This window comes from Lissotriton vulgaris, chromosome 9, assembly GCF_964263255.1.
Source record: "Lissotriton vulgaris chromosome 9, aLisVul1.2, whole genome shotgun sequence".
Taxonomy (NCBI): domain Eukaryota; kingdom Metazoa; phylum Chordata; class Amphibia; order Caudata; family Salamandridae; genus Lissotriton; species Lissotriton vulgaris.
This window is the reverse complement of record NC_141697.1, coordinates 628,325,923-628,350,449: the sequence shown is the minus strand read 5'-3', so window position 1 is coordinate 628,350,449 and position 24,527 is coordinate 628,325,923. Positions and strand designations below refer to the sequence as shown.

Genomic DNA, 24,527 nt, shown 5'->3' with positions numbered 1-24,527 from the left:
TACCTGCCGCTTTGTTTATGCAAATGCTTTAATGCATTTATAGCATTATGGCGGGTGGTGCAGAGAGCACCGCCCGCCACAATACTATAAATGCAGGATGTGCCCGCCACTGTGGCAGGCACATCCTAACCCCCCCACGGGACCCCCGCCCTAATGGCGGGTGGTCCCGAATTCCGACAGGATGGTGGGCGGACAAAGTCCGCCCGTCATCCTAATGACCCCTTAAGTATCTTGGGGTTATCTTTGCTAAGTCTATTCAAAATGCTTTTTAGCAATCATCAAAATGTAATATCAAAGATAAAATAGACGATTACTATCTGCATTTCCTTACATCTAAACTAGTCGGGTAAAACTAAGGCAGTCAAAATCGTTATTACACTATTGACTTTAAATACCCTTCCAGTGATACCTCCATAGTTTCCTACAACATTTTATCTTTATTGGGATTCAATCATTTCTAAATATATTTGGAATAATAAAACTCCTAGGATAAAGTATAAAAAGTTAAATCTCCAAAATCTAATTGTAGAAGCAGCATTCTAGATTTTCAAAAGTATCATTCTGCCTTTATAAATAGACTTATATTTCCAATTTCCATTTTTTTATTGTGGGGCTAATGCTTTGTCTGCTTGAAAATGACTCATAGTTTGAAGTGACTAAGAGGGCTCTGCAAAATTTTGATATACTGTTTCAGTTTGTTATTACATTTTCTGAATCTATTTCCTTATGGGAAAATCCTTCTGTCAAATTTAAAAGGGATATTTGATTTGGAAATTTGGAAATAAGTAGTTATTTTTTATTTACATGAAACATATCAAGACAATATGTTTATCTTCAGAACTAGAAGCAAAATGTAAACTTTATATTTCGGACCTTTATTAATAAAATGAACGTATGTGATGTGATTCTACAATCTTTTCCTCATATCTTAACAATTACCAAAACTGCAGATTCATATTTTGTTTGCAAATTTATAATTACTGAGGTCATGTTGCTTCAAAATTGTATAAAACATATATTTGCAGAATTGTTAATATGAATAAACTGAATGGTTTTTGGAATTCTGGGTTCTCCTCTAGTTTTTCTCATGAACAGTTGAAAGAAATGTGGGCTTGTATTCTTTAATGTTGGTTACCAGTCATGTTACACTAAACTAATTAGATATATTATAAAATTGTATAAGGGACTCCTTATCCATACTAATAATATAAAGAGACAGCCTAAACCTTTGAGGCGGGTAAACTCAAAAAGTACATCACCAATCACAACACCCAATACAGCGTTGGAAAGGGTAGTTGCAGGAGAAGGACATAGGCTATGCAGACGCCCACCATATACATTTAAAAGGTAAAAGAACCGTGCCAACAAAGTAGTCCCTTGTGGGCGTGTCTGCGTTGTGCTGTGGGCGTGTGCTGGGGGCGTGACAAATGCTGGGGGCGTGTGGTACGTTCCGCCCTTCATGCCATGTCTTTTATCGTGTGCTAATCCCACCCTGCTCCCTTTAAATACCCCTGCACCCCATAATCATAACCCACCCTTACTCCTTAAAATACCCCAACACCCTTAAACACTAACCCATCTTAACCCTATAAATATACCCTGTACCCCAAAACCCAAACCTATCCCTAAACCCTAAAAATACCCCAATACCCCAAAACCCAAACCTAGCCCTGAACCCTATAAATATCCTTGTACCTCAAAACCCAAACCTACCCCGGTACCCTAAAAATACCCCTGTACCCCAAAACCCAAACCTAGCCCTGAACCCTAAAAATACCCCTGTATCCCAAACCCAAACCTACCCCTGAACCCTAAAATACCCCTGTACCCCAACACCCAAACCTAGCCCTGAACCCTTAAAATACCCCTGTACCCCTGTACCCCAAAACCCAAACCTACCTCTGAACCCTAAAAATACCCCTATACCCCAAAACCCAAACCTAGCCCTGAACCCTTAAAATACCCCTGTACCCCAAAACCCAAACCTATCTCTGAACCCTAAAAATACCCCTGTACCCCAAAACCCAAACCTAGCCCTGAACCATAAAAATAACCCTGTACCCCAAAACCCAAACCTACCCCTGAACCCTAAAATACCCCTGTACCCCAAAACCCTAAAAATACCCCTGTACCCCAAAACCCACACCTAGCCCTGAACCCTTAAAATACTCCTGAACCCCAAAACCCAAACCTACCCCTGAACCCTAAAAATACCCCTATACCCCAAAACCCAAACCCAGCCCTGAACCCTAAAAATACCCCTGTACCCCAAAACCCATATCTATCCCTAAACCCTAAAACTACCCCTGTACCCCATAACCCAAAACTATATCTGAACCCTTAAAATACCCAAACACCCCAAAACATATACCTCAGTACCCCAAAACATATACCCCTATACCCATACTTACCTTATCCAAACATTTTTAAAAAAACATGCTTTTACCATTCATGCATTTACAACGAATTTCGTTGTAAATGTATGCGTGGTAAAAGCATATAAAATGTAATGCCATGCGTTATATTGGCATTGCGGAGTCATGGTACTTTCGTAATGAAAGTATGCGGAGTGATGGTATGCGGAAAGAAAGTTGCGGAATAATGGGTGTTTACCCTCCCCCGGTAAGTACATTGGTGGCTCGGCGGCCCACATCTCCAGCAACATACTCATATTTTTTCACCACCGATTTGAAAAATGCACAGGTCTCTCTCATTGATGGCCAGCACCGACATACACTTTTAGACACACAAGTTCTAGAATTGCGAACTTTAGAGCTGGGGAGCTACGTTCGAATCTCGGCATCAGCTCAACATCCTGTGATTCCAGGCAAATCGCTTTGTCTCCCATGCCTACCACAAATGAATGTGTTCTTCTGTAATGTAAATTGTGCTCATGCCATGTTGTCGAGTTCGCGCTATATAATATTGCAAGGAAAAATGAAGTAGGGAAACTCGAGTTCACACACTACTGAACGCGCACTCTTAAGCTCATCAGCAGTGCACTATGAATCGGAGCATTTCACAGGCCTGTCACAGATAAGAAATGCTATCAAAACGAAATCCTACAAAACAATATACTACTGACCGGCAGCAATTCATACACGGACAACGTCGGGACGGGCTGCTAGTAAATTATATAGGTGCAAATTACTTAAGACTCCACTAAGCCAGCTCTCTAAATATGATACTGGTTATTACACCTACGACTTTATGAATAGTAAAAAAACAATATTGGTGCATCAACAGTAAATAATAATGTGAAAGAGTCCAAATCAATATGTTGAATGTTCCATATCTGCTTTATTGTGCTTATACAGTAGACATATGGATCCAATTGTTACAGCAAAACTACATAGCCCACAAGTTGAGTTCACCACTGTGAAATTCTTCACAGCATTCTGATTTTGGACAGCCAATATACCATGATATGCATCTCAAGAAACTGTAGTTCACCATAAGTAAATATACCATAGATGCAAGGGGGGCCTTTAGATTACACACCATGGATCCTTTTAATATCAGGCCAGGCCGCCCCTAAACTTGACACCTCAGTCCGTGTCCAGGATAGTCAACAAACCACAACTCACACCGCATGAGTGTAAAACCAAAACAATCTACTTTATGAATGTCCTAATATTTTCTAGAAAATAACATTGGATGTAACAAGATGCTGAATATGAATGATTCAGTTTCATGTCTATTCATTACCTGTAAATCATAGTGCTTAACATTCTCATTGCTGTTGGCTAAAATGAAATTGTTTGATTTCCTTGTATCATTTGCTATTAAGTCTATCACTATCATTGTGCAAATTTCGTACCCGTCCATTCCTTGTGGGCTTGGATTATCATATTTCCCAGAAAAGGAGATTACATTTCATTGCATAAGTTACATAAACAATCTTATGTCCAGAAATAGTTTTGAGAGCCACTTGATTCTTATGTCCCTAAGAATATCTATTTCAATTCTTATTTATATGTTTACTATAGTTATTAATAGTTTGGTTGGAATGTTATTTCCTAACACATTTCTTTAACATAAGTCATATGTTGCTCACACTAATCATTTTTATTTTTACTTTTTTGTAACCAGGTTAATGCTATTGTTCATAAACAACAGTTTAAATAAGAAACGTTGGTTTATTTACTGTAATTTAGGTAAGTAGTGTTTGTATAGTCATCATTTTCATATAGTTCAATAAAATATTTTAAACACATTGTGGATATCTCTTTTAAGAGACAGAATATTTTCATCTGGCATAGAATAAACACTTTATTAGAAGGAAACCCTAAATGAACCACATTACCATGGTTCAATTTAAGCGTGAAACTAAGTGGAGCTGATAATCTTGTGGGATGCTCACAAATCCACTCATTTCTGGAGTGAGATCAATATTAATAGAATTTCTAGCCGCTTTTAAAGAGAAGTTCTGCAGTATGGTGGTAAAGAACAGGAACAGTTCCATTTGGGCAAGTCCCGCCCCAGGGCAGATTCTCTTTCCTGGAAAAAAGAAACAAGGGGGTCAAAGTTCACACTATGAAGTTCAATATGCCGCCACTGATAGAATATATTATAAACACTTATTTTCAGGATAACATCAAATTCACCCATCAGAATGTAGTATTACCCATATGAGGCCAGATTACATGCATTGCACCACTGGCTGAACAATTTGTCATTGGTATTAGCCCAACTGGCACTTTTACTATGTGAAAGAACAAAAGTTGCACCCACTGAAAATGGAAGATTTAATTTGTCACTCATGCAAATACCAGTGCAAAATGATGTGCTTTTCAATGCAAAACTGTCCAGTCACTTACCTAAGTAACAGAACCTATCCCTGATCTAGGCGTGGTAAGACCTGCCAAGTTGTAAAAACGTTCCTCCTTGTGAGAAGTGGCGGTATGGGCTCAGATGAGTAGGACCTAATGAATGCACACCACCAACCACTCCTTCTTCTCCCCACCTAAGGTCCTGGTGAATGGCGGCTGCACACATTGACTATGTCACTGGCACACCAAAGTCAAGCCTGTTTGTGCCTGTCCATGCCTGGAACATGCCCAGTGCCAAGAATCCTGGTCTTCCCCTTACCCACCACTGTCCTGCTGTGCTCCTCTACACTCTCAATCCCAGCTGCCATTTGCTGCTCTGCTGCCACACTGCACCACACAATATGGAGGGAGAGTCCTCAAGCACCTACTGCAAGTTCTCATGCACTCTGCCACACCATACACCCACCACTCCCTATCAAAGGCACCCAGTACCTCATTCGCTCACATTCACACAAACCAACCACCTGTTAACAAAGAGCACCATACTCCAACAAATGCAGCATGGTATAGAGTCATCGACTTAAGCCAAGGGTTCTTCTCAGCTCTTCTGCATGAGGATAGTGAATTTCTTTTTGCATTTCAGTACCAAAATAAAGCTCTTTTCTGGGGTCAAATTCAACATGGCCACACTGAAACTCCTTTGATTTTTGGTCAGATGCTAAAGAAATACTTAAGAGAGTTTGCAGTTGCCCTGTAACTGAGTTCTGGTGCAATACATATATGACTTATTAGTGGCATCTCAGACAAAAGAAGTTGTAAACGTGATACTATTGCAATACTGAATCATTTAGCTGTCAATGGTCACAATAGTTCCCCTACAAAGATGCAGTACTGTTTAAAAAGAAGTGATTCTGGTCATCACAATGAGAACTGAGAAAAGAAAGTCTCTAAAGTACCTTTTACTTAGGCTCTGAAGATGGGTCTACCAAACACCCACAATACGTTAAGGATGTTTAAGAGAAATGTTGACTACTGTCATCAGTGGATTCCAAATATTTGCTTGTTTGCAAAGTTTTTAGTAACAGTAACCCACAGTGATATTAGAGGTCCGGTACCATTTGATGACAAATACTTAGAGGCCGTCTGAGTTTTGAGGTGAAAATTATGCAATGCTCCGGCCCTCGTAATGTCTAGTTATAATATGGAGGTTTATCTCTTCTGCCACGAGAGAGGCGAGTCTACCATATTGCTTTTTACCCAAAAACATGGTGGGCTCATGAGGTCAACTGCCCACCTATCAGCTGTGTTTAAGTGGATAGCTACAGCTCTTCCTGGTTGTCTGACAGTGGTTGCAACTGTTTGCATTGCAACTGAGCAAAATGAAGGAATTGTGTTGGGAAATACTCTAATTGGGTTTGTTCAACATTCAGGTGAGATTTCGCTGGCCCATACCCGGATTTAGCATATGACAAACAGTTTTCTAACCCGATATGAACATATCATACTTGCTTCTGAGAACATCTCTATCAGAAGTGGAGTTTTCAGAATCCTGCAACGCTGCTTCCTGTCTCAAACAGCAATGACGACCAATATAGAAGTGATGATAATGAGAATGAACCAGAGCAAGATTGCATGAATACCAGAGTTACGTACGAAGCCAAAACCAGACATTAAAGAAATTCCTCTTAAACTGGCTGATCTGATTCTGTTTGAAGATAATTCTTGTTTGAGAGACTATTGTGGAGTATTGAAGGCTGTCAATGCAGTATGTTCCATCTCTCAAGTTCTTGAAGCATCATACATGCCTGATGTGACGTCAGCACAAGTGGCAGAGCTGACTTTACTGACAAGAGCTTGTTATCTTGCAGAACGTTTGAATGTGATAATCTATACAGACAGCCTTTATAGCTTTGGAGTAGTCCATGACTTTGGACAGTTGTGGCCACACAGAGGTTTATTTATGACATCCTCTAGAACTCCATCAGGAATAGTTCCTATATTCTTGATGTGTTAAACCCCATACAATTGACAAAATAAACTGTAGTGGTCAAGTGTACTGCCGATTAGGATAGAAAAAATATGGTCACACTCACAAATAAATATGCAGACCAGGTAGTGAGATACTTCACACTTGAGCTGTGAAATAAAATGAAAAAATTATGACAGAAAATAAAGAATAAAATGAATCAAATTAGATTTCTGCCGAAGAAGCAAAAAGTGTAAATTGTTTCTTGTTGAATTCAGGAAAGACTTCCTTGAGTGAATTGAGTGATCTCTAGTGGAAAGTGCCAGAGGATGAGAAAAGAATGTGAAAAACGTTGGGTTTCAAAAACAATACCCAAGATGTGCTGATCACTCCTGAGTATAAATATATGTTACCAGACTCAGTGTTAAATTCTATGGCCAGATATTTTCCTAATCAGTCACAAATGAGGAGGGATGCTATCGCCAAAACACTGAACAAGAATTTGTTGAATTCTAAATTCAGAAGTGTTGCATACTATTTGTTTCAGAGATGCCTCACAGAAATATGCAAGGAAAGAAAACTGCAGCTCCTATGAACTACATTTGCAAATCAAAGGGCCCATTTATAAGACTTGAAGCAGATTTCTGGGAGATGCCAGTCTACAATGGTCCTAAGTACATTCTACTGATTGTCTGCTTATCTCTAAATGGGTCAAGGCCTACCCCACTCCGAGATCATACAGCATGAATTGTGGCTCTCATTTTAGGAATTAAATTTTGAAGGTGATTTGTACAGCTCTCTAAATTGATCAGAGATTCCATTGTAGTTAATCTCCTCGTTCATCTGGCGTGGTGAAGAGGATGAATTGGAACATCAAAAATAAGTTGGCAAAATATCCTGCATCCACTAGTCTGAATTGGCCAGACACTTTTCCTCTTGTCTTAATATGTATTTAAAGTACACGCGATAAAAAGACTGCTCCCTTGCCCCATGAAGTTCTAATGGGCAGAGCAATTAAATGTGGCCTAGATTCCTTCAGTACACTTGTTTCAATGGCTGATGACAGTATACTAGATTACTGGAAAGGTTCTGGTTGATATGGTCAAATCAATTTCTTGTGCATTTGACAACAGCATCGACAAAGGAAATCCAGTTCCATCCCTTGAAACCCAGGCATCAGGTTCTCCTGAAGAAACATGTCCACAAAAGTTGTCTTGAAGAATGGTAGAAAGGATTTTCCATGCCATGGTAGTGACTAACACTGCTGTAAAGTCTTCTGGAGCCCCAGAACAGATCCATGCCACTCACACAGGAAAAGTGAAGGTGGTGGATGACGAAATGAAAGCCACAACCAATAATTCACAGAATCAAATTCATGTTCACAATGTGGATCCTGAGGATGTGTTGCAACTTTTGAAACAGTTGAAGTCTTAGTGAATATACCAATACAAGTTGCTAGTTTTGATTTGAGGGTAAGAGTGAAACGCTGTTACAATGGCATGAGTGGTTGCAAAAGGAAATGGTCTCTGTTCTGACCAGTGAAAGGCTGCAGTTGAAAATGTAAGTCTCAAGAACCCCCAGTGGGAGAAAACAGTTCACAGTAAGTCGAGTTGTTGATCAAAACACAAGTCCATCAGCGAGTGAAGAATATTCAGCAGTAGTCACAAGAGAAGATGCAAAATGTGAGACACCAAAGGCAGTATAGAGAACCTGCAAAATAAAGCACTGGCAGAATGAAAGGTTAAAGTCAATCAAAAAACCTGAAGTAATAATGGACTCAGAGAACATTGAGTGCGAGTTGCTTTTTCCCTTAACACCATGCGCGCTAGCGGAATTCCGCTCGCACGCTGGCATTTCTGAAAACGCACTTTACGTGACGAGCTGGGCTCGTCATCAGCGTGCGAGAAGGCTACGCCATGACGAGCCCAGCTCGTCATCAGCGTGGAAGGGGTTAAAGACCATGGAGAAAGAGAATTCCAAACAGAAAGTATAATTGACCTGAATGGGCATATCTAGCATCTGTGTCTGAAGAAAAGAATCCGATTCAGAGATCTGTGTTCAAATAGCTGTTTGTTGTCACTTCATATTTTAAAATGAGCAAGAAGAAGAGTCACCTTCAAATTTGAGAGAAAAGTATGACAGTGATGATGTCAGTTTTGAATTTTCAGAAAGAATCCTGATAAGGACGGGGTTGAGAACATGAACTGTGTGAACTGAACAAAAGAGCGGAGAAAAGTCTGTTTTGATTTTTGATTATTGTTAAAAAGGCGAATAAGTTCTATTCTGTTTAGAAAAAAAGATTTTATTGCTGATTTTTAAAGTTACATGTTCTTTTTTTTTTACCCCAATAGATATGTCTTATAGCAAATGTTGTTTAATTGTTGTTTTGACCTGCTTATTACTGATGCTAATAGTTTGAGTTATTTTACCCATGAGAAATACTCCACAGAGGTTGAATTAACTACAGTACATAACGTTAACGAGTTAAAGCGAATACATTGACACATAGGGCAAGCCTAGTTAGTTGATTTCATGATAATATCTATACTAAAATATTGAGCTAATATGGGGGTATAACGGGGATTAAGAATTGTTTGATGTGTACTCTTATCCCTTCTTCTGCAGGTGAAGGTTAGGTCTGGTAGAAGCTTTAATTACGCTGGAGTAATCGTAGTAACTCCAGTAATTATGCAGTGCTCTTGTGATATGAAATTACTGAAATTACAAAATTAAGCTAGTTTGAGTAATTAAGGGGCCCATTAGGATGGCGGGCAGACTTTCGTCCGCCCGCCACCCTGGCGGTGCTGGGACCGACCGCCAGTAGTGTGGCGGTCCCGCACCGGCCATTAGGATGCCACCACCACCGTGGCGGTGGCATCCTCCATTCCCAGGTTTGTGGCGGGCGGTGCTCACAGCACCACCCGCCACAATACTGGGAATGCACTGCATGCGTTCTCATGCACAAGGTGACAGGCACCGCGAGGTGCCTGCTACCATGTGCATGACAATGCAGGGGAGTACCATAGGTACCCCCCATGTGCACCCCCCACCCCCCAATACCATGGGGGCCCACAACGGGCCCCCAAAAGCAGAATCTGCATGCTGTTCCGTGGCGGCATCGCCGCCATGGAAAGGCATGTTTCCGCCCCCATGCTAATATGGATGGCGGTGTCTAATAGACACGCAACCATATTAAACCCTTTTCCGCCTGGTCAACTCGTTGACCGGGCGGAAAAGCGGCAGACAGTCTTTCCATCCGCCGCTGTCCCTTCCGCCATAGTAATATGGCGGGGGAAATGGTTGGCGGGCGGGGAAGGATGTTGGGCGGATCACCACCGCCCGCATGGTGGTGGCGATCCGCCCGACATCCTAATGGGGCCCTAAGAGTAATTTGGGGCAAAGCTCCTACTACAAGAGCACAGTATAATGAACTAAGAGAGAGCAAGTGGCTGCTGGCTACTGCTGTCCATGTCCTGTAGCATTTAGTGCTCTTTACTTAGCAGAAAATGCATCCTCTGGCCCATTTTGGACACAAGACTGCATTTTGCACTAAGAAAATAGCGCTAAATGCTAGACTACCATTCTCATTCAATTATGCATATTTGCAAGTGATTTTGCTGTAATTATGAGTAACTATGCTAGAGAGATTTACACTAGTTTTGACCACCCATAGTGAAGGTGCAACTTGTTTACAGATTCTGGTTTGTTATGAATTGTCTTGTAATTTGTTTGTTTGTATAATCAATAAACATGAGTTTCTATTGCAATATCTGTTGGATTTCAACGTTTCGCTGGAAAATCTTCCTGTTTCTGAAAATGATGAAATAGGGGTAAAATATGGTCAATTTCTCAAACCATTTGCACAAACTAGCTTTAACACTAATACGACTAAATGGTAAGCAGACAAAATATGAATGTTTTAATATCGATATACCATAATATCGATTTTTTAATATCGAAGGGACATAATATAGAAGGTAAGTAATATCAACAGTTTTAATATCGAAGGGACAGAATTTCGGAGGTAAGTAATATCGATTTTTTGTTAATATCGATGTAAGTAATATCGATGTTACTAATATCGATATTAGTAATATCGATGTTACTTATATCGATTTTTACATGATTTTTATATATATTATTATGTATTTAATAAGTATTCTTTTTTTTAAATGTAATTTAAGTAAACTTAGTATTTTAGTACCGTAGCGGGTTTTGGGTTTATAGGGGAATAGGGTGGAAAGTAATTTAATTATACTAAATTAATTATTATTTTTTAGGAATTATAAAATCTTTTAAAATACTTGGTAATTAATTTTTATTAATTGTTAATTTATTTTAATTCATTGATTAATTGATAATTATGTTTGTAGTGGGTTATGGGCTTATAGGGGAATAGGGTAGGAAGTAATTTAATTATATTAAATTAATTATAAATTGTTTAGGAATTATAAATTAATTTTTATTAATTGGTAATTAATTTTTATTAATTGGTAATTTATTTTAATTAATTGATTCATTGATAAGTATGTTTGTAGCGGGTTATGGGTTTATAGGGGAATAGGGTGGGAAGAAATTTAATTATACTACATTAATTATACATTTTTTAGGATTTATAAAGACATTTTTATTATTTGGTAATTAATTTGTATTAATTGGTAATTTATTTTAATTAATTGAATAATTGATAATCATGTTTGTAGTGGGTTATGGGTTTATAGGGTGGGAAGTAATTTAAATGTAATTAAGTAATAATTTATTTTCATTAATTGTTATTGCTAATTATATTATTGTTAATCAATTATTAATTGGGAATTAATTTTTAATATTTGGTAATTAATTTTAATTAATTGATTGATTGATATTTATGCTAAGTGTATTATTTTATTATTGGCATTTGTTGTGCGTTCATAGGGGAATAGTGTGTAAAGTATTATATATGTAATTAAGTAGTTATTAAATCTATAGTTGGGTATTGATAATTAATGTATTAGATATTAATGATTAATTGGTAATTATTTTATAAATAACTAGCAGCCCGTCCCGACGTTGTCCGGGTATGAATTGCTGCCGGTCAGTAGTATATTGTTTTGTAGGATTTCGTTTTGATAGCATTTCTTATCTGTGACAGGCCTGTGAAATGCTCCGATTCATAGTGCACTGCTGATGAGCTTAAGAGTGCGCGTTCAGTAGTGTGTGAACTCGAGTTTCCCTACTTCATTTTTCCTTGCAATATTATATAGCGCGAACTCGACAACATGGCATGAGCACAATTTACATTACAGAAGAACACATTCATTTGTGGTAGGCATGGGAGACAAAGCGATTTGCCTGGAATCACAGGATGTTGAGCTGATGCCGAGATTCGAACGTAGCTCCCCAGCTCTAAAGTTCGCAATTCTAGAACTTGTGTGTCTAAAAGTGTATGTCGGTGCTGGCCATCAATGAGAGAGACCTGTGCATTTTTCAAATCGGTGGTGAAAAAATATGAGTATGTTGCTGGAGATGTGGGCCGCCGAGCCACCAATGTACTTACCGGGGGAGGGTAAACACCCATTATTCCGCAACTTTCTTTCCGCATACCATCACTCCGCATACTTTCATTACGAAAGTACCATGACTCCGCAATGCCAATATAACGCATGGCATTACATTTTATATGCTTTTACCACGCATACATTTACAACGAAATTCGTTGTAAATGCATGAATGGTAAAAGTATGTTTTTTTAAAAATGTTTGGATAAGGTAAGTATGGGTATAGGGGTATATGTTTTGGGGTACTGAGGTATATGTTTTGGGGTGTTTGGGTATTTTAAGGGTTCAGATATAGTTTTGGGTTATGGGGTACAGGGGTAGTTTTAGGGTTTAGGGATAGATATGGTTTTGGGGTACAGGGGTATTTTTAGGGTTCAGGGCTGGGTTTGGGTTTTGGGGTATAGGGGTATTTTTAGGGTTCAGGGGTAGGTTTGGGTTTTGGGGTTCAGGAGTATTTTAAGGGTTCAGGGCTAGGTGTGGGTTTTGGGGTACAGGGGTATTTTTAGGGTTTTGGGGTACAGGGGTATTTTAGGGTTCAGGGGTAGGTTTGGGTTTTGGGGTACAGGGTTATTTTTATGGTTCAGGGCTAGGTTTGGGTTTTGGGGTACAGGGGTATTTTTAGGGTTCAGAGATAGGTTTGGGTTTTGGGGTACAGGGGTATTTTAAGGGTTCAGGGCTAGGTTTGGGTTTTGGGGTATAGGGGTATTTTTAGGGTTCAGAGGTAGGTTTGGGTTTTGGGGTACAGGGGTACAGGGGTATTTTAAGGGTTCAGGGCTAGGTTTGGGTGTTGGGGTACAGGGGTATTTTAGGGTTCAGGGGTAGGTTTGGGTTTGGGATACAGGGGTATTTTTAGGGTTCAGGGCTAGGTTTGGGTTTTGGGGTACAGGGGTATTTTTAGGGTACCGGGGTAGGTTTGGGTTTTGAGGTACAAGGATATTTATAGGGTTCAGGGCTAGGTTTGGGTTTTGGGGTATTGGGGTATTTTTAGGGTTTAGGGATAGGTTTGGGTTTTGGGGTACAGGGTATATTTATAGGGTTAAGATGGGTTAGTGTTTAAGGGTGTTGGGGTATTTTAAGGAGTACGGGTGGGTTATGATTATGGGGTGCAGGGGTATTTAAAGGGAGCAGGGTGGGATTAGCACACGATAAAAGACATGGCATGAAGGGCGGAACGTACCACACGCCCCCAGCATTTGTCACGCCCCCAGCACACGCCCACAGCACAACGCAGACACGCCCACAAGGGACTACTTTGTTGGCACGGTTCTTTTACCTTTTAAATGTATATGGTGGGCGTCTGCATAGCCTATGTCCTTCTCCTGCAACTACCCTTTCCAACGCTGTATTGGGTGTTGTGATTGGTGATGTACTTTTTGAGTTTACCCGCCTCAAAGGTTTAGGCTGTCTCTTTATATTATTAGTATGGATTATTTATTGGTTTTTGTAAATAGTTTAGATTAATTCAATAAATCATTTTTTTAAATAATTTAAAATATTAATTCTTTTTTATAAGTATGTTATTTTTAACTTCTACGCTATACAATACTTTCCCTACTTTTGCACTTTTTGGATTGGGAATAGTAATTTTTACCCCTACGCTATCCAACACTTTCCCTACTGTTGCACTCTTTGGAGTGGGAATAGTAATTTTTACCCCTACGCTGTCCAACACTTTCCCTACTGTTGCACTCTCTGGAGTGGGAATAGTAATTTTTACTCCTACGCTATCCAACACTTTCCCTACTGTTACACTCTCTGGAGTGGGAATAGTAATTTTTACCCTTACGCTATCCAACACTTTCCCTACTGTTGCACTCTCTGGAGTGGGAATAGTAATTGTTACTCCTACGCTATCCAACACTTTCTCTACTGTTGCACTCTCTGGAGTGGGAATAGTAATTTTTACCCTTACTCTATCCAACACTTCCCCTACTGTTGCACTCTCTGGAGTGGGAATAGTAATTGTTACCCCTATGCTATTCAACACTTTCCCTACTGTTGCACTCTCTGGAGTGGGAATAGTAATTGTTACCCCTACGCTATCCAACACTTTCCCTCCTATTGCATTCTCTGGAGTGGGAATAGTAATTTTTACCCCTACGCTAACTAACACTTCCCCTACAGTTGCATTCTCTGGAGTGGGAATAGTAATTTTTACCCCTACGCTATCCAACACTTTACCTACTGTTGCACTCTCTGGAGTGAGAATAGTAATTTTTACCCCTACGCTATCCAACACTTCCCCTACTGTTGCAGTCTCTGGAGTTGGAATAGTAATTTTTACCCCTACGCTATCCAACACTCTCCCTGCTGTTGCACTCTTTGGAGTGGGAATAGTAATTTTTACCCTTACGCTATCCAACACTTTCCCTACTGTTGCACTCTTTGGAGTGGGAATAGTAATTTTTACCCCTACGCTATCCAACATTTTCCTTACTGTTGTTTATTTGGAGTTGAAATAGTCATTTATTCCCTCTGTTATTTAATATTTTTTGTATTGTTTTAGTTAATGCATTATATAATTAATGTAAAAAATATTAAAAGTATATTAATTTTTTTAATTTGTTTTGCATAATTATTTTAATTGTATTTGTTATTATTTTATGTGTAGATGAATTTGTAATTTATAATATTTTTTTATAAGTTATTACAATAAATATTAAAACTAATTATCAAGTAAGTATATATACATATTTATATGTTTCATTAATTTTTTATTACATTATGTATATTACTTATTAATTTTAAATAATATAAAATAACTGTAACTATGTTTATTATATTTTAAAGTATTTTTTAATTAATTTTACTTTTTTTTAATTAAAAAAACGATATTTTTTTTAAAACGATATTTTTGACATCAATATTTTTTTCTCTCGATATTTTAGTACTTACCTTGTTGTAGATAGGATATCGATATTGTGTACATCAATATTATTGCTCCGACATTTTTTTACTTTGATATTTTGTGTTTCTATATTTTGTCATAGATCCGACTACATAGGAATATGTGATGTGTGCAGTTTGAGTACAGAGGAGCATGAGGTTGTTAAGCAGTATAATAGGAGAAGAATGGAAATTGTAAGAGATTGGAAAGATGAGAAGAAGATAAGAGAACATATTAAGTCTTAAGAAGAATTTAGACTTTAAAATTTCCAATTAAGATTGAGGATGGAACATGAGAGGAAGTGTGTATTGTGCATCATGAACCTACCAGAGTTAAGTAAATAGCATGTGTGGGGGAGAGAGTCTGAAAGAAGTTATGTTAGTGGAGATTTTCTGTTTGGTAAAGAAGTAATTTTGAAAGGGCTTTAACATGTGTGTGGTAAGACTGTATTTTAATTTGCCTCTTTATTGGGTGGATTCTTCTTATTTAGTGTTAGTATTCCCTAGGGTATATTGTGTAAATGGAAAGAGTGATGATGTTGTTTTGAAGAGACTGAAGGTGGTTTGTGGCAGATAGTATTAACTATATTAGGAGTTATGATTCCATCCATAGGTGTAACTAGGAATGATGTGAAAATTCAAAGATTGTCTATGCTTGAGGACTGGCTTGCTTCTAACACTGCTGGGCCACAACTCAGGTAAACTCTGGACTAATAGCAATGCGAGCAATGATTACACACAACCACTTAGTGCTAGATACCCTTCTTGTGAAAAAAGGCAGTGTTTGCATGGATTTGAAAGTTAGAGAGTGTTGCATCTTCATAGTCTTGTCGCACATGTGTCAAACTTCTCTAACATTTCTCATGATGTCCTAGTTTAAGAGGAGCATATTTTTTGGGAAAAAGTGGGTTCTTGGGTTAGTAAGGGAGGAAAGGGGTTTTACATGGTTGGCAATTAGTTTGAAAGTTTTCAGCGGTGGTATGGTTAGGGTGCTTCTCACAACTGTAATAATTGTGTTGACTTGTGCAATTGTCCGGTTTCTATTGTTTAAATTTTCTGAGTTTCTGTTTCAAAAATGTATGTTGAAGGAGACAAGAGGGCCGTGTAAGAGGAAACAACAACATTTTTGGCATGGAGGATGCCAGAGCGGGTGTTTAAAATCAGCAGAAATTGATAGTAGAATTGACTTGAAAGAAGCGGAAAGTAGTGCAGACTGTGAAATGTTAGATAAATCAGTGGAGAAGAGTTGTTAATGTCTTGTGCATTCAAATCTTTGGGCGTCATTAACAATGTGCAGAATGTGGATTTACTCTTGGTAATACATTTATAAACTGATATTGTGCTAGTGTCTTTGAAATGATTTTCCTCAGGCATATAGACGTGCATGTCCTAAGGCATGTAGAAGTAACAGCCACATAGAGAACTGTAACTAGGCCTCAATTTAGGCCCAGCTGCCATCTTTTTTTAAATGGGAATTTCTCCGTGCACATTTCACTATTACTAATTTTTGCAGCACACAGTCAAGCGGAGTCTTGTTTATTTCCATTGATACTATTATTGCTGTTTACAATTAAATCATTCTAGCATTCTTCCTGCTACTGAATATTTCTTCAAGGACATTCTGATATCTCACTTGCCTTTTTGAGTCATAATAGGTTGCTGTTGTTCACGTATCTAGTTTGTTCTACCATCTCTGGATAACGTTAGTGTAGAGTGGGCAGAATCAATATCCATGTAGTGGAATAATTCATAGGTGCTAAGGCAATATAACATTTTTATAAAACTGTGCTCTGATTTGCTGAAATTGTAAAAAAGTTTATTCATGCCACAAAGATTTTGCAGTTTTAGTGATTAAATATGCGAAAATAGAATATTTAATCCCTCTATTTTGGGGGAAGAGACAGACGATATTCCAATTCTGATAGGAATGCTGTCCGTTTCTCTGAGTTTAGTTTCAAATAAAGTAATCCAACATTGTCATGCACGCAAATATGTACAAAAGGTCACCGCTGAAATGTTATTATTAGGATACCATAAGAAATAAGCTTCTTTGCTCCATGGGCATAACTAGGGAATATAACACCCACTCCTCATACAACAGACAAGGTTAATTTGGAAAAGGTTTTGGTTGTGGTTGACAAAGGTGTGACAACATTATTATCCAGGATTTATTCATTGGGCAACATAGTGTCTTCCGCAAATGGCATAATACAGCAACACATGTCTATTTTACAACATAGACAGTCACAATTGCAATCAATCTAATACTGAGCTGGGCATTACAAATGTTACATTCTTGCCATGTGCCATGGCGTTACCTCAACAGTACAAGTCTGTTTTCAGAATACGATCTAATGGAAAGGCAGTGATGGCATGCAGAGATGAAAAAGATACTGTGACGGGGTGGACCAGCCGGATGAAGAAAGGGAAGACGTACGGGAATGGTGGGCTGCAACAGATGTCTTACCCCCACTTGTCCACTTTCAGCAGGACTACTGGCGACCCCAAAACCAATCTTTATTAGGCGATGATGAGGAACAAAGTGCGGGCGCCTTTAACTGGAACTTCGTACATGACGAGACTTCGCCCACAATTGACGTCACATCGTATAGCGAATCGCAAGAAGGGAGTCTACGGAAGAGAACTGGCGGCGTGTCCCTCAAGGAGGAAGAAGCCGTGAGTTGGAGAGTGAGTCCGAGAGACAGAAGACTGGAAGAGGACGGAAACAGCGAGGAGACGAGGTCGGGACCTGGAACCAGCGCTGAAACGCCAGGAGGCCAAGGACCCCACGAGTCGCCCTGCCACGCTCCCAGGGGAGGAGCGTGGCTGGAACAGGTACGGGGCAAGGTGGCAGGCTGTGTAGGCAGAAAGGAACACCTGGTCGTGTGAACTCGTGCCCCTGCCTATACTTGAGACCCCTTTTTGTATATACTCCACCACTGTATTTACACCCCTATCACATTTACCCGCTCACGAGCACTGACCTTCACGTTACTCGTGTGTTCGTCACATTGCACTCTGGGAGTTATAGTTTTCCTCACTCCCCGGTCCCTGGTTTAGGAACCATACAGTAGGACGGTTGTCCTGATTCTCTTTTCTTTCTTTTCATTTTATTTTGGGTTACGGCTATTCTGCTACGGAGACCCGAGGCTGGGAACAAGCTGTTGACAAGACAACGCAGAACTCGACCCACTTTCCCCCCGAGTTTCCAGGCAGGAAGAGCAAGATGGACCCCGCAGTTTCTTTTAGAGAAAGACTCACAAGTAGACAAAAAAAGGTTTTGGGAAAAATAAAACCCTTTTTGAAACGATTTGGTCTGCCTTCTGATTCTGATACCCCGCCACAGATACCCTGTGGCACATTGAAAAATTAGACCAATTACCTTTCACCGTGGGGAATAGGGTGGGAAGAAATTTAATTATACTACATTAATTATACATTTTTTAGGATTTATAAAGACATTTTTATTATTTGGTAATTAATTTGTATTAATTGGTAATTTATTTTAATTAATTGAATAATTGATAATCATGTTTGTAGTGGGTTATGGGTTTATAGGGTGGGAAGTAATTTAAATGTAATTAAGTAATAATTTATTTTCATTAATTGTTATTGCTAATTATATTATTGTTAATCAATTATTAATTGGGAATTAATTTTTAATATTTGGTAATTAATTTTAATTAATTGATTGATTGATATTTATGCTAAGTGTATTATTTTATTATTGGCATTTGTTGTGCGTTCATAGGGGAATAGTGTGTAAAGTATTATATATGTAATTAAGTAGTTATTAAATCTATAGTTGGGTATTGATAATTAATGTATTAGATATTAATGATTAATTGGTAATTATTTTATAAATAACTAGCAGCCCGTCCCGACGTTGTCCGGGTATGAATTGCTGCCGGTCAGTAGTATATTGTTTTGTAGGATTTCGTTTTGATAGCATTTCTTATCTGTGACAGGCCTGTGAAATGCTCCGATTCATAGTGCACTGCTGATGAGCTTAAGAGTGCGCGTTCAGTAGTGTGTGAACTCGAGTTTCCCTACTTCATTTTTCCTTGCAATATTATATAGCGCGAACTCGACAACATGGCATGAGCACAATTTACATTACAGAAGAACACATTCATTTGTGGTAGGCATGGGAGACAAAGCGATTTGCCTGGAATCACAGGATGTTGAGCTGATGCCGAGATTCGAACGTAGCTCCCCAGCTCTAAAGTTCGCAATTCTAGAACTTGTGTGTCTAAAAGTGTATGTCGGTGCTGGCCATCAATGAGAGAGACCTGTGCATTTTTCAAATCGGTGGTGAAAAAATATGAGTATGTTGCTGGAGATGTGGGCCGCCGAGCCACCAATGTACTTACCGGGGGAGGGTAAACACCCATTATTCCGCAACTTTCTTTCCGCATACCATCACTCCGCATACTTTCATTACGAAAGTACCATGACTCCGCAATGCCAATATAACGCATGGCATTACATTTTATATGCTTTTACCACGCATACATTTACAACGAAATTCGTTGTAAATGCATGAATGGTAAAAGTATGTTTTTTTAAAAATGTTTGGATAAGGTAAGTATGGGTATAGGGGTATATGTTTTGGGGTACTGAGGTATATGTTTTGGGGTGTTTGGGTATTTTAAGGGTTCAGATATAGTTTTGGGTTATGGGGTACAGGGGTAGTTTTAGGGTTTAGGGATAGATATGGTTTTGGGGTACAGGGGTATTTTTAGGGTTCAGGGCTGGGTTTGGGTTTTGGGGTATAGGGGTATTTTTAGGGTTCAGGGGTAGGTTTGGGTTTTGGGGTTCAGGAGTATTTTAAGGGTTCAGGGCTAGGTGTGGGTTTTGGGGTACAGGGGTATTTTTAGGGTTTTGGGGTACAGGGGTATTTTAGGGTTCAGGGGTAGGTTTGGGTTTTGGGGTACAGGGTTATTTTTATGGTTCAGGGCTAGGTTTGGGTTTTGGGGTACAGGGGTATTTTTAGGGTTCAGAGATAGGTTTGGGTTTTGGGGTACAGGGGTATTTTAAGGGTTCAGGGCTAGGTTTGGGTTTTGGGGTATAGGGGTATTTTTAGGGTTCAGAGGTAGGTTTGGGTTTTGGGGTACAGGGGTACAGGGGTATTTTAAGGGTTCAGGGCTAGGTTTGGGTGTTGGGGTACAGGGGTATTTTAGGGTTCAGGGGTAGGTTTGGGTTTGGGATACAGGGGTATTTTTAGGGTTCAGGGCTAGGTTTGGGTTTTGGGGTACAGGGGTATTTTTAGGGTACCGGGGTAGGTTTGGGTTTTGAGGTACAAGGATATTTATAGGGTTCAGGGCTAGGTTTGGGTTTTGGGGTATTGGGGTATTTTTAGGGTTTAGGGATAGGTTTGGGTTTTGGGGTACAGGGTATATTTATAGGGTTAAGATGGGTTAGTGTTTAAGGGTGTTGGGGTATTTTAAGGAGTACGGGTGGGTTATGATTATGGGGTGCAGGGGTATTTAAAGGGAGCAGGGTGGGATTAGCACACGATAAAAGACATGGCATGAAGGGCGGAACGTACCACACGCCCCCAGCATTTGTCACGCCCCCAGCACACGCCCACAGCACAACGCAGACACGCCCACAAGGGACTACTTTGTTGGCACGGTTCTTTTACCTTTTAAATGTATATGGTGGGCGTCTGCATAGCCTATGTCCTTCTCCTGCAACTACCCTTTCCAACGCTGTATTGGGTGTTGTGATTGGTGATGTACTTTTTGAGTTTACCCGCCTCAAAGGTTTAGGCTGTCTCTTTATATTATTAGTATGGATTATTTATTGGTTTTTGTAAATAGTTTAGATTAATTCAATAAATCATTTTTTTAAATAATTTAAAATATTAATTCTTTTTTATAAGTATGTTATTTTTAACTTCTACGCTATACAATACTTTCCCTACTTTTGCACTTTTTGGATTGGGAATAGTAATTTTTACCCCTACGCTATCCAACACTTTCCCTACTGTTGCACTCTTTGGAGTGGGAATAGTAATTTTTACCCCTACGCTGTCCAACACTTTCCCTACTGTTGCACTCTCTGGAGTGGGAATAGTAATTTTTACTCCTACGCTATCCAACACTTTCCCTACTGTTACACTCTCTGGAGTGGGAATAGTAATTTTTACCCTTACGCTATCCAACACTTTCCCTACTGTTGCACTCTCTGGAGTGGGAATAGTAATTGTTACTCCTACGCTATCCAACACTTTCTCTACTGTTGCACTCTCTGGAGTGGGAATAGTAATTTTTACCCTTACTCTATCCAACACTTCCCCTACTGTTGCACTCTCTGGAGTGGGAATAGTAATTGTTACCCCTATGCTATTCAACACTTTCCCTACTGTTGCACTCTCTGGAGTGGGAATAGTAATTGTTACCCCTACGCTATCCAACACTTTCCCTCCTATTGCATTCTCTGGAGTGGGAATAGTAATTTTTACCCCTACGCTAACCAACACTTCCCCTACAGTTGCATTCTCTGGAGTGGGAATAGTAATTTTTACCCCTACGCTATCCAACACTTTACCTACTGTTGCACTCTCTGGAGTGAGAATAGTAATTTTTACCCCTACGCTATCCAACACTTCCCCTACTGTTGCAGTCTCTGGAGTTGGAATAGTAATTTTTACCCCTACGCTATCCAACACTCTCCCTGCTGTTGCACTCTTTGGAGTGGGAATAGTAATTTTTACCCTTACGCTATCCAACACTTTCCCTACTGTTGCACTCTTTGGAGTGGGAATAGTAATTTTTACCCCTACGCTATCCAACATTTTCCTTACTGTTGTTTATTTGGAGTTGAAATAGTCATTTATTCCCTCTGTTATTTAATATTTTTTGTATTGTTTTAGGTAATGCATTATATAATTAATGTAAAAAATATTAAAAGTATATTAATTTTTTTAATTTGTTTTGCATAATTATTTTAATTGTATTTGTTATTATTTTATGTGTAGATGAATTTGTAATTTATAATATTTTTTTATAAGTTATTACAATAAATATTAAAACTAATTATCAAGTAAGTATATATACATATTTATATGTTTCATTAATTTTTTATTACATTATGTATATTACTTATTAATTTTAAATAATATAAAATAACTGTAACTATGTTTATTATATTTTAAAGTATTTTTTAATTAATTTTACTTTTTTTTAATTAAAAAAACGATATTTTTTTTAAAACGATATTTTTGACATCAATATTTTTTTCTCTCGATATTTTAGTACTTACCTTGTTGTAGATAGGATATCGATATTGTGTACATCAATATTATTGCTCCGACATTTTTTTACTTTGATATTTTGTGTTTCTATATTTTGTCATAGATCCGACTACATAGGAATATGTGATGTGTGCAGTTTGAGTACAGAGGAGCATGAGGTTGTTAAGCAGTATAATAGGAGAAGAATGGAAATTGTAAGAGATTGGAAAGATGAGAAGAAGATAAGAGAACATATTAAGTCTTAAGAAGAATTTAGACTTTAAAATTTCCAATTAAGATTGAGGATGGAACATGAGAGGAAGTGTGTATTGTGCATCATGAACCTACCAGAGTTAAGTAAATAGCATGTGTGGGGGAGAGAGTCTGAAAGAAGTTATGTTAGTGGAGATTTTCTGTTTGGTAAAGAAGTAATTTTGAAAGGGCTTTAACATGTGTGTGGTAAGACTGTATTTTAATTTGCCTCTTTATTGGGTGGATTCTTCTTATTTAGTGTTAGTATTCCCTAGGGTATATTGTGTAAATGGAAAGAGTGATGATGTTGTTTTGAAGAGACTGAAGGTGGTTTGTGGCAGATAGTATTAACTATATTAGGAGTTATGATTCCATCCATAGGTGTAACTAGGAATGATGTGAAAATTCAAAGATTGTCTATGCTTGAGGACTGGCTTGCTTCTAACACTGCTGGGCCACAACTCAGGTAAACTCTGGACTAATAGCAATGCGAGCAATGATTACACACAACCACTTAGTGCTAGATACCCTTCTTGTGAAAAAAGGCAGTGTTTGCATGGATTTGAAAGTTAGAGAGTGTTGCATCTTCATAGTCTTGTCGCACATGTGTCAAACTTCTCTAACATTTCTCATGATGTCCTAGTTTAAGAGGAGCATATTTTTTGGGAAAAAGTGGGTTCTTGGGTTAGTAAGGGAGGAAAGGGGTTTTACATGGTTGGCAATTAGTTTGAAAGTTTTCAGCGGTGGTATGGTTAGGGTGCTTCTCACAACTGTAATAATTGTGTTGACTTGTGCAATTGTCCGGTTTCTATTGTTTAAATTTTCTGAGTTTCTGTTTCAAAAATGTATGTTGAAGGAGACAAGAGGGCCGTGTAAGAGGAAACAACAACATTTTTGGCATGGAGGATGCCAGAGCGGGTGTTTAAAATCAGCAGAAATTGATAGTAGAATTGACTTGAAAGAAGCGGAAAGTAGTGCAGACTGTGAAATGTTAGATAAATCAGTGGAGAAGAGTTGTTAATGTCTTGTGCATTCAAATCTTTGGGCGTCATTAACAATGTGCAGAATGTGGATTTACTCTTGGTAATACATTTATAAACTGATATTGTGCTAGTGTCTTTGAAATGATTTTCCTCAGGCATATAGACGTGCATGTCCTAAGGCATGTAGAAGTAACAGCCACATAGAGAACTGTAACTAGGCCTCAATTTAGGCCCAGCTGCCATCTTTTTTTAAATGGGAATTTCTCCGTGCACATTTCACTATTACTAATTTTTGCAGCACACAGTCAAGCGGAGTCTTGTTTATTTCCATTGATACTATTATTGCTGTTTACAATTAAATCATTCTAGCATTCTTCCTGCTACTGAATATTTCTTCAAGGACATTCTGATATCTCACTTGCCTTTTTGAGTCATAATAGGTTGCTGTTGTTCACGTATCTAGTTTGTTCTACCATCTCTGGATAACGTTAGTGTAGAGTGGGCAGAATCAATATCCATGTAGTGGAATAATTCATAGGTGCTAAGGCAATATAACATTTTTATAAAACTGTGCTCTGATTTGCTGAAATTGTAAAAAAGTTTATTCATGCCACAAAGATTTTGCAGTTTTAGTGATTAAATATGCGAAAATAGAATATTTAATCCCTCTATTTTGGGGGAAGAGACAGACGATATTCCAATTCTGATAGGAATGCTGTCCGTTTCTCTGAGTTTAGTTTCAAATAAAGTAATCCAACATTGTCATGCACGCAAATATGTACAAAAGGTCACCGCTGAAATGTTATTATTAGGATACCATAAGAAATAAGCTTCTTTGCTCCATGGGCATAACTAGGGAATATAACACCCACTCCTCATACAACAGACAAG

The 24,527-nt window shown here is 38.5% G+C and overlaps 1 protein-coding gene across 2 annotated transcripts in view; it reads right to left on the bottom strand.

Annotated features, from left to right (window-relative positions):
* Positions 1-3,276: 3,276 nt before the first annotated feature.
* The window catches only part of LOC147691989 (cytochrome P450 2G1-like), an 833,534-nt gene continuing 812,283 nt past the window's right edge, over positions 3,277-24,527 (bottom strand). For both annotated transcript variants that reach the window (XM_086938275.1, XM_086938277.1), the window contains one exon: positions 3,277-4,500. In XM_086938275.1, the coding sequence (XP_086794401.1) occupies positions 4,313-4,500 (188 nt within the window). In that variant the 3' untranslated portion in view covers positions 3,277-4,312. The remainder of the gene's footprint in view (positions 4,501-24,527) is intronic.